The sequence below is a fragment of the Cololabis saira genome, chromosome 1, assembly GCF_033807715.1.
Source record: "Cololabis saira isolate AMF1-May2022 chromosome 1, fColSai1.1, whole genome shotgun sequence".
Taxonomy (NCBI): Eukaryota; Metazoa; Chordata; class Actinopteri; order Beloniformes; family Belonidae; genus Cololabis; species Cololabis saira.
In genome coordinates, this window is record NC_084587.1 from 54,505,611 (window position 1) to 54,516,427 (window position 10,817).

General features: G+C 40.8%; 1 protein-coding gene across 1 annotated transcript; it reads right to left on the reverse strand.

Annotated features, from left to right (window-relative positions):
- Positions 1–816: 816 nt before the first annotated feature.
- cdc6 (cell division cycle 6 homolog (S. cerevisiae)) lies at positions 817–6,611 on the reverse strand. The gene is made up of 12 exons (XM_061726191.1): positions 6,511–6,611; positions 5,496–5,852; positions 5,104–5,358; positions 4,768–4,967; positions 4,385–4,533; positions 4,157–4,263; positions 3,798–3,937; positions 3,612–3,712; positions 3,422–3,489; positions 3,110–3,288; positions 1,966–2,106; positions 817–946 (listed from the first exon to the last, which is right to left on the reverse strand). Exons 2-12 carry the CDS (start codon positions 5,839–5,841, stop codon positions 854–856), a joined length of 1,779 nt encoding a protein of 592 aa, XP_061582175.1. The 5' UTR covers positions 5,842–5,852; positions 6,511–6,611; the 3' UTR covers positions 817–853.
- Positions 6,612–10,817: the final 4,206 nt, after the last annotated feature.

The window sequence follows — 10,817 nt, forward strand, 5'->3', positions numbered from 1 at the left end:
TCATTCTCCCTGTTTTCTCTTTTCCTGCTCTGTCCAGCTGGTCTCCAGCAGGAGGTTCCCCCTTATGATCCAGGTCCTGGTCCAGGTTTCTACCCCCTTATGATCCAGGTCCTGGTCCAGGTTTCTCCTTATGATCCAGGTCCTGGTCCAGGTTTCTACCTCCTAAAAAAGGGATTTTTCCTTTTTCTCCCACTGTTGGTTACTAATAATTGCCCGGGGTTTATGTTCTGGTCTCTGGAAAGCACCCAGAGACAACTTCTGTCATAATAGACGCTATATAAATAAAATTGAAATTCACCTTTGTTCAAACTAAATTAAGACTACGCCATGACTGTCATGATAAAAACCAACTGACCCCAACTCAGGTGCCAAAACAGAATAATTCCCATTGAATTTGTTTTTATAATGTGGTTGCCTCCAATTTAAAATGTCATTACAAACAACATTTCGAGTTCATTAATTATTTATTTGCTGACAAAACACATTTCAGCTGTTGACTGTTCATCAGAAACTATCTGTACAAGTCTAGTAAACAATCAGTGCCTCAAAGATTTATTTCAATGTAGAAACATAAAAAGGCACTTTCAGTTCAACTCTCTGTACAGTTATTTACAGCATAAAAACTGAAGCGTTTCAAAATTCATCGGAAACAAACTCTTAACATAACTTAAGAATTGACGATTTCTCAAAAACGGATCCGAGTAGTAGTCTGTGCTGGAAAAAAAAATTCCATTATTAAAACTGTAAAATCTGCCAGAAAAAAGGGAACATTTTCAGCACATCGATCCCCTTTAAAACACAAAATACTAATTTTAAAAAAATGTTTTAAAAAAAAAACTTGAAAAAAGGTGGATCACGAGGGCAGTCCTGCAGCGAGGATGCTGCCCAGCAGAGTTCGGTCCTTCAGGGCATTTTCTACGTCTTTCTCCTCGATTTTCAGACACACCTATGAAAAAAAAAAAAAAAAGCAACACAACAGATAAGTCTTAAATACATCTGGTTTTGATGTCAAACTTACAGCAAAACCACCCGAGACCTCCAGAATTACTTCAGAACTTCATTCACTTCAGGTGAATGAACATCTAAGTTAATCTAACATTTTAATTAGCACTTAAAGAGAAAAGTCTTCCATAACAAAACCACATTTTAAGCATTCTGGCCATTTTCTTGTGCATTTAAAAGAAATATATCTTTAGAGACCTGCCCTGAGTGATGAAATCAGACGCTGCAGTTCCAGTTTACTGCAGAAAATCATCGTATTCATACTTGTATCTTTAAATGCAACATGGTTTTTGACCTTGTGCTCACAGCAGATAAAGTCCCTAAACCAGGGGTCTTCAACCCGCGGCTCCAGAGCTTTAGCGCTGCCCTAGTGGCTCCTGGAGCTTTTTCAAAAATGTTTGACCTTTTTTTTCCTATTTTTTACTCTTTTTTTTTCTTCCTTTTCTCCTTTCCTTTTTAATCTCGAAATTTTGACTTTTTCCACAAAATTTTGACTTTTTCGTCGACATTTCAACTTTTTTCTCAAGATTGTACTTCAACATTAATCTTGACTTTTCAACTTTTTTCTTGAAATTTCGACTTTTTTCTCGGCATTTCGACTTTTTCTCGACATTGACTTTTTTCTCGAAGTACATAATGAAAAAAAAACTTCCCCCAGTTCTAACTAATATAGAAACATGCAGCATGTGTTGTCTTCATTCTAAGGCTAATACAAGACTTCATTTTTTGCGGCCCCAGACATATTTGTTTTTTGGTCCAATATGGCTCTTTCAACATTTTGGGTTGCCGACCGCTGTCCTAAACGAACCAAATCGTGATTAATGATATGCATCTGAATCCTGGAGTTAACTTGTCCTCTCACAGCATGTCCCCTCACATCAGCGTTGTCTCCTAAGCTTGTGTTTCTGCACACGTCCAGGTTAAGAGAGCGCCGCAGCGCCGCTCACGTGGGGGGGTTTGTACCTTAGTGAGCCGAGCTTCTTTGGCTTTCTTCAGGGCGAAGATTCCTCGACTCTCCAGCAGACTGCAGAGCGATAAGCACTCGCCCTGCCCGACTCCAGACACCTGCCTCTTAGCGCACAGGCGGCTGTACACCTCATGGAGCTGAAACGGACGCACAATTACACCAGTTACAACCAGTACTGGAGTTGAGGGGGGATGGCATCCCCCCCTGAAATAAAAACGGTCAAAATCATCCCCCCTGAAATAAAAACGGTCAAAATCATCCCACCCTGAAATAAAAATGGTCCAAATCATCCCCCCTGTAAAACTGCCATCCCTCCTTTCCATCCCTTATGTCATTTCATCAATGAATGTGGTTTTACTGCTATTTCAACATTTAGAGTCATCACCAGAAAAATAACTTATTTGACAATTTTCACCTGTTTCAAGTAAATTTTCACTTGAAATAAGTAGGAAAATCTGCCAGTGGAACAAGATTTTATTGCTTGTAATGAGAAGATAAATCTTGTCCCATTGGCAGATTTTCTACTTATTTCAAGTGAAAATCTACTTGAAACAGGTGAAAATTGTTGTTTTTTCCAGTGATGAGTCTTGTTTTAAGTGTAATGAGATTTTTTTTACAAAAATTAGACATTTTAACTAGAAATAAGACAAATATTCTTGTTAAGATTGTGAGTTTTTGCAGTGATCCATTTTACTTATCCTGTGAAGGACAGAGTCATATTGATAAGTTCAGAAAAGTGTTTTTTATTGTTGTGTTTTGATGTATTTGATGTAAGCCCAGTGGATATTTAAAGCTTACAGAAGGCTGCATTTAACTGCTGCTATGTCATTCCTGCAGTATTTCTGCAGGTGTTTTGGTCACTGCTATTATTTGTAATATATTATATTATTTGTAATCAGCACAAATTATCTGTCCCCATATGATAAAATCCACCATCCCCCCTGATTGTTTTTTACAACTCGAGTACTGGTTACAACCAGACTGCAGACTTTCAGATCTTCATAGAAACGAGAGGATTTATCTTTGTTACTTTTTATCTCTAACTTTAATAAGCTGGACAACTTGCTGTATGTAAATACAGACTATAGAACAAAATTACAGACAAACGTCCAGGGATAAAAACGATCTTTTTCCATGTACCTTTCCCAGGACGATCTCTTTGCTCTTGCCGTTGCGTGTGAGGAGCAGCAGGCAGCAGACCAGCAGCTTCTGCTGCAGAGGGAAACTTTCTCCGTCCGAACCGCCGCTCGGAGAGGCCATGCGGTCGCCGTAAACCTCCGACAGCACCCGGGCCACCTGGGGGAGGCTGACCCGAGACACTGCACAAAACCAGGACAGAGCAGGACACACCTCGGTCAGACAAAACCTCCGCTTCCAAACACTTATCACACCATTTCAAATTATTCATCCGTTAGTGTCCAATTATTTATCTAAAACCACAGCTGAACTCACCTTTAGTCTCACTTTCTGGATCAGAACTTTTCTTTCTCTCGTCAGACTCCACAATCTCAACTGCTCTCCTGCAGAGAAACAAAGATGTGAATACACGCGACGCGCCTGCCAAACCTTGCGGGGATTAAATAATCTAATTTAGGTTCAATTACAGGAGAGACTGAGTCAATGTTTGGCTTTGCACGTTTACCTGCAGATGTCTAAAGCCTTCCGGGCGTCTCCAGACACAGCCGACACTTTCCTGGCACAGAACTGAACCGCGGAAACGTCCAGAACCCCTTCAGCTGACGCCTGAGAGGAGAAACCAGAGAAACTCGTGTCAGGAGCAAAAGTGATGTTCAGCTTTAAAAAAAAACACCAAAAGAGCTGCGTTTACCTGCGAGAGCCGGTCCTGTACGATGGCCGTGAGCTCCTCTCGGCTGTACGGAGGGAAGTGGAGCAGCAGCGGGCGACAGTGAGGCCGGGCCTGCAGCCGGGGCAGGATACGGTCCGTCAGGTCCAGAGCGTTGGCAATACCTGCGCAAACAATGTAAAACATTACATCCATCCTTAAAAACATTACATCCATCCTTACAAATAATCTTAGTCAACACACAGAAAGATTAATAACACCCACTAGTTTCCTGTGTAAATCTACAACAACCTCAGTTATTACGAACATTACAGGAACAACCACTTTATTTCCAGAGGTCCAGGAGACGTTTAAGGAATCAAACAAACTTGCTGAGCTCGTACCAATGAGACAGAGGCGGGACTTGGGAAGATACGGCCATTCAAAGATGGTGTAGAGGACATCCTGGGCTTTGCTGTCGAGCTGGTCCATTTCATCCAGGACAAGCAGCCTGAGAGGGGAGCGATAAAAACAGAACATCCGTTAGTCGGTTGTCGACCATTACACAGATCTAACTGATCAATAATGGTTACCACCACTTAAGCGGGGAAAGTGGAGACCTTTCAACTTACACTTGGGGCCCCGCGGCTGTCAGGAACCTCTGCAGGCCCTTCTGACCACCAGATGTGTTCAGCTTGCTGGCCAGGAGAGGGAAGATGGCGTGAGAGCTCCGCAGAGTCATGCAGTTCACCACCACCGTCTCAACCGACGACAGCTCCGTCTGGCGGGGCCAAAAAACACACACACGAGAGATTACTGACCAAATAACAAGGCTGCTTTCAGCATCTTCATTGCAATACATTCATTAAATGTATTAATTGCAATAGTTATCATGTCAATAAACTAAAATGAAAGCATTAGTAACGTGAGTAAAAAGGCAGTTATGCGTCACTGACACTCCAAAGATCACAGATTCTACAGAGTGAATCTTCTCATGTCTACGACCTCTGCTCACCTTCATCTCTTGCAGAACACAGTTGAGACAGGCCGTCTTGCCGGTCCCGGGGGCTCCTGAGATGTAGAGGCTGCCGGGGAGACCCTGCAGCACCTTCTGCTCCAGGAAGGACCGGATGGATGTCCGTTCAGCCCCCCGGGACAAGAGGCGCTCTGGGATGGCCGTGTGGAGCGCCTGCTTCACACACTGAAACCTGGAATCTAGAGAAACAGGGAGGCTGGGGTAAACGCTGCTGCTGGTGGAGGATCACACCAACTCATTCACATATACGTCTCCGTCAGCAACGTCTACAAACGCAAGTGTCCTCCAAAAATGCAAAAAAACAGGAATTCTTACTTTCAGCAAACAGGCGAGTAACAGGGGGTTTCTTCTTCAGGTTGTGGTGGGCCGGGCTCCCCGTGGGTGTTTCCTGACGCCTCGGGGAGAACTTCAGGGCGGGAGAGGACGGCGGTGGTGAGGACGGCAGGAGCAGCTGTCGGCGGGCCAACACCGGCGAGTTCTCATCGAAGCGTGGCGAGGCCGGGGTGGCCTTGCTTTGCTTCGGGGGGGAACCCTGCAGGGCGGCGCCGAGGTTGCAGCCGTTGTCATCGCCTACAAGAAGATCAGACAGAATTGCTCAGACTTTCTGAACATCCTGGTGTAAAAATTGCTCGGGTGGCGATTTGGGATTTACAATCAATTCTGCCATTTCATCCCTTTTTTTGTTTTTTTCAATCTAACTAACTCACCAGTGCGTTTTCGTGGGCTGAGGGGGAGTCGGGTTTGGGAGGCGGAGGAGGCAGGAGATGGCGGTAGCTGGGCTGCAGGGCGTCTGGGCGACAGGGGGGATGAAAGCCCCCCGCGCTGCTTGGGGGACAGAGGGAAGAGGGAGGGTTGGGCGGAGGGTTGGATAGAAGGGCATCTCGGGGCGATGGCTCCTACACCGGCCGGGCCGGGCAGCTGGAGCTTGGCCGGTGACGGAGCTGGAGACTCCGGGGTGTTGGGGGCCTTGCAGTGTGAGGATGCTCTGCAGGATTTGCGTCGGGGGAATGGTAGTGTGGGCTGAATTTTGCCTTGAGAGCGAGTGCTGGGCATTTCTGCGTTTTCTATGAAAAACAAGATGGAACAAGGTTAATGAAACTGGACCTTCATTGTAAAAAAACCTTTAGTCAACACAGAATTTGGTGAAACTCTGATACAGCATTTATTTTCTACTATTTGAATGTTTTGCAGTTTTTTCCTCATATTTGATTCTTATACAACTCGGTTTCTCTGTTTGATCAACATTTTGTCTTCAAGTCAGATAGATGATCGACATTCAAAGTAAAACCTCCCATGTAAAGATTTAACACCAATACCTCTTAGATGCAAAAAAAAAGCTCACAACGGACTGCCAAATCACTATACCGTCACAGTAAATGTTAAAAGGCCCCAGACAGTAAAAGATAAAACTCAGGGCCATAGCGATTATCTTTGCAAAAAACAGGAAAACGATACAACGCGGCGCGTTAATGGCGCCAAACATTTAGGTCGGCGTAAAATAACCCCATAAATGACTGTTGTTTCACATAAATCACAAATACTTGCTAAAGAATGACTATGCCGACTGTATGTGGTACAACACTATATGCAATAGTTGTATTTTGCTCATAAAACAGCAAAACAGTTGTATGTTCTTGAAGAGAATTTGCGCCTAATCTCTCTACCCACATCTGTTTCCAAATTTTAGACTTTACAACTTTGAGAGAAAAACTGACATCTTACCTTTCTTATAAGTTAAAAGCAGTATTGTTGAGTAAAAGTGGAGTTTTCTCCCGGTTTTGCAGCGTTATCCGCGTCTCTCTCAGCCGCTTCAGAACTGCAGCTCACTTCAATATTGCGCCAAATCTCCCCTGAAGCCCCGCCCCCTCCAGCGGAAGCTCCGCCCCCATCGCCTACGTACCACCTGATTGGTCAGACCTCTGCTGGATCTCCCCTGAAGCCCCGCCCCAATCAGCTGCTGCTCTCTGATTGGTCAGACCCCTTCTGACTCGCAGCTCTTATTGGCTCAAGATACCCGGATGTTACGTCAGTGTTGCTGACGCCTTAATGGCGGGAGTTACAACAAAATAGTTTGTTTTGGCGGCTTTAAACCTCCGTATTGTTAAGACAGTGTTTTCATGTGTTTTATTGACTAACACAGGAGAGAGAGTTGTATTTGACTACTCCATATGAGGATTGGGAGAATATTTGTACGACCCAACATTCACCACTACTACTGTCATTTAGCAGACACTTATCCAGAGCAACTTCTATCAGAGAACAGCACAAGGGTCTGGGGGGCAGAGGTGTCTTCAGTATTCACATTCATTACTCAGGTAGAAGTATAGATACTAGAGTTTAAAAATACTCCTGTAGAAGTTGAAGTATCAACTCAAGTTTTTTACTCAAGTAAAAGTATAAAAGTACTGGTTTCAAAACTACTTAAAGTGTAAAAGTAAAAGTAATGTAAGGGGGAAAAAAGCCATTAAGGACAAAAGCCATTGAAAATTAATGCATCTTAGTATAATGCAAATATATTAAAGAACCATATATGTGTACTATTGAGCATTAACAAGTGTTTCAGAGAGCAGGAGATATGATGACTAGTTGCCTATAAGTATTGTAACGGTGCAAAAAGTCAAACTTCAGAGGCATGTTATCATTTATCCTAACCTTTATTGGAATGTACATCCAAGTTTAGTTGCAGGAATCTGAGGGAACGGATGTAAGAACAAAACTGGACAAGAACATCTGAAACAACCACAACCAAATTAACTCTATCCGGATGGAGCAATTTAACTGGATAGTTTTTATTTAAAGGCCCAAATGAAATAGAGTAACGAGGCTGTTTTTAAAATGTAAGGAGTAAAAAGTACAGATAATTGTGTGAAAATGTAAGGAGTAAAAGTAAAAAGTCGTCTGAGAAATAATTACTCCAGTGAAGTATAGATAACCAAAATTTCTACTTAACTAAGGAAATGAAGTATTTGTACTGGTTACCCTAGAGGCCATGTTTGTTGGTTTCCATGTCATGAAGTACATAAAAGAAAAAGAAAATACACAAAAAACTGTTTATCCTTCAATTGGGATGTTGTTTTTGTCGTGGTTTATTTAACATTTAATAAAGTGCGGTTTAACATGCGTGCGGTAAGAAACGTTATTCTCCCTGTGTGGTCCCAAACACGCTATAATACCTAATTGTGTGACGTGACCCATTACCAAGGTTATTGCTGCCCCCTTGTGGCTTGGTAACACCCAAAATTAACTTCCCACCAAAAGAAACCAAAAACACCCATATTGGCTCCAACAATGATGTATATGAATACAAGGCCAAATCAAGTGAGACATAGGCTACACTATCTTCCTGTATGAACTATAGTGTATGAACATGAACACTGTAAGCACATGTTTGCTATTCAAAGGTGGTGATAGTGATGACACCAGTGCTGCTGCTGCTGCAGGAGAAATTGCAGAGCAATTGGCAGAAGGTACAGAAGCATTTCTACAGTAGAGCAACAACATGCAAAAGTTGCAGACATGACACCACCAGACACGGCCTTTTGACATAAACGGCTCTCATTTGTAATAATAGCTTTCTTGGCATTACAGCATTATTCTATTAAGTGATTGTGTTGTTGAATTTTCTGTTGCTGACTTTCTGTTATGTATCCCAGCACAAACATGAAACCTTGGATTTACTGTACGTTGGGGTTCATTAGTATGATGATGTGCCACTGAGGCAGTTGATATTCTACATGACATGGCTATTTATGTATAGCTCTATCCTTAACACTACGAATTATATAAAACCTTTATTCTCTTCTATTAAATTAGTACCATCACAAATACAGTAGTAAAGTTACTGTATATTCCAACCTGTTTTTTTACATTGTAATGACCTTCTATTTCATATTTTGCTTCAAAATATTTGGTGGTTCAACACCTACACAGTTGAGTCCTGGCCTGAAAATGTCCATGTGACATTAGGGTGAGTGTTTTAGTGGCTATTATTCTTATATTGGAGTGCAATTTGTTTTAAATCAGCCAAAAACATGCTATTGTGTGTGTGCGTGTGGGCAAGGCCAAGGTGGCCTGGTTACATGACTGACTCCTGGCCTGAAAAAGTTTCCCAGTCCGACCCTGGTAAGTTTGTAAGTTTGTAAAGAATTATGACAGTCAACTGAATGTATTTTATACACTAGACATTTTAAGTTATTTTATTATTTCATATTTATTTAATTTATCTCATTATTTTTGTTAATTTACTGTGTCCCCTTTGTTTCTTAATGAGTTTCATTAAGCATTGCCTTTGAATGAAAGCCAGGTCATGTGTACCTTTGTCTGTGCTGGCTGAATGAAGTTGATAGTTATTTTAAAAAAAATGAAAAATTAAAAATTATATGAGCTTTATTGTCCATCCTGCATCTCACATTATCACCATTAATTTACAGAAACCTATTCCCACTAATACGATAAAAAGAAAAACATTAAAAGGCATATAATGCAAAATACTGTTTTTTAAAACTTAGTTCATTATTTTTAGGTAAATTCATTATTTTTATTTGAGGGTTTGTGGGGATTAATATATCTATAATATACCTGATATACAACACATATAGTGAATATATGTATATTTGTGCAGCATATTTACAGCTGTGGAAGTTGGATGTTTGTAGCTTTAAAAAGAGAAAATAATCAATACATTTACACAATCGGTGAGAAAAAACAAATAACTCCGGTAGTTTATTAGCAAAACTTTATAATCAAGTAAATCATTAATGGCTGATATTCAATTCATAGTCACAGCTCCAAATCACAGATGAGAAAATAAAAAAAATGTCAAGACTTGATGTTATTATTCAGAACCCTTATTTCTTAGATTTTTTCAGAACAACACTTTTGCTAAGGTTTGTGAGACTAGCACACACAATAACAATATCATCTAGAACAGGGGTTGGCAACCCAAAATGTTGAAAGAGCCGTATTGGACCAAAAACACAAAAAACAAATATGTCTGGAGCCGCAAAAAATGAAAAGTCTTGTATCAGCCTTAGAATGAACACAACACATGCTGCATGTTTATATATTAGTTAGAACTGGGGGAAGAGGTTTTTTTCATTATGCACTTCGAGAAAAGAATCTAAATGTTGAGAAAAAAGTCTAAATGTCGAGATTAATGTTAAAGTACAATCTTGAGATAAAAGTCGAAATGTCAAGAAAAAAGTTTAAATGTTGAGGAAAAAAGTCAAAATTTCGAGAAAAAGTTGAAATGTCGAGATTAAAAAGGAAAGCAAAAAGGAAGACATAAAGGAAAGAGAAGAAAAAAGAAAAAAAGGAAAAGAAGAAAAAAAAAGAAAAAAAGAAATAAGAGAAAAAAAGAAAAAAAAGGAAAAAAAAAAAGAAAAAAAGGAAAAAGGAAGAAAAAAAGAGAAAAAAAGGAAAAACAGAAGAAAAAGGAAAAAAGGAAAAGAAGAAAAAAAGAAGAAAAAATAAATAAAAAGTGAAAAAAGGAAAAAATGGAAAAAATAAGAAAAAAAAAAGGAAAAAAGAAAAAAAAAAGAAAAAAATGAGGTCAAACATTTTTGAAAAGGCTCCAGGAGCCACTGGGGCGGCGATAAAGAGCCGCATGCGGCTCTGGAGCCGCGGGTTGCCGACCCCTGATCTAGAAGGTCAGCCTGTGACAGTGGAATTCTTGTCTGCAAAATTCTGAAGTTCTTCCATCTCCCTATAACACGTTCGACATGTATCCTGACACGTGACAGTTGTCTTGATGTGTCGACCTCCTGTGCAGAAAGTTGCCGTTTGCCTTTGGTGAAAGCTGGAATGTGAAGGGTGGCACCATGAGCTGCAAGTTCTTCGGCGATAAGAAATCCCCTATCTGCCAAAATCTCATCATTAAATTCCAAAAGATCATAAAACCCTGATTCTTTTGTTATCCTCTTGTCAGAAACCCGCCCACCCCAACCCTTTGAGAGAAATGAAATAGCCCCAGCTGGAGTGATGCCATCAAATATTTCAAGGTGTTATTGTGTTTATAGTTTGACCACGAC

What these genes read in the sequence shown, in the direction of transcription:
- cdc6 (XM_061726191.1), bottom strand. Translation starts at nt 5,841, where the DNA reads ATGCCCAGCACTCGCTCTCAAGGCAAAATTCAGCCCACACTACCATTC. An exon ending in ACAGCCGCGGGGCCCCAAGT is followed by an intron (nt 4,264 to 4,384) that starts GTAAGTTGAAAG and finishes CTCCCCTCTCAG; the next exon opens with GCTGCTTGTCCTGGATGAAA. An exon ending in GTCCCGCCTCTGTCTCATTG is followed by an intron (nt 3,938 to 4,156) that starts GTACGAGCTCAG and finishes TTGTTTGCGCAG; the next exon opens with GTATTGCCAACGCTCTGGAC.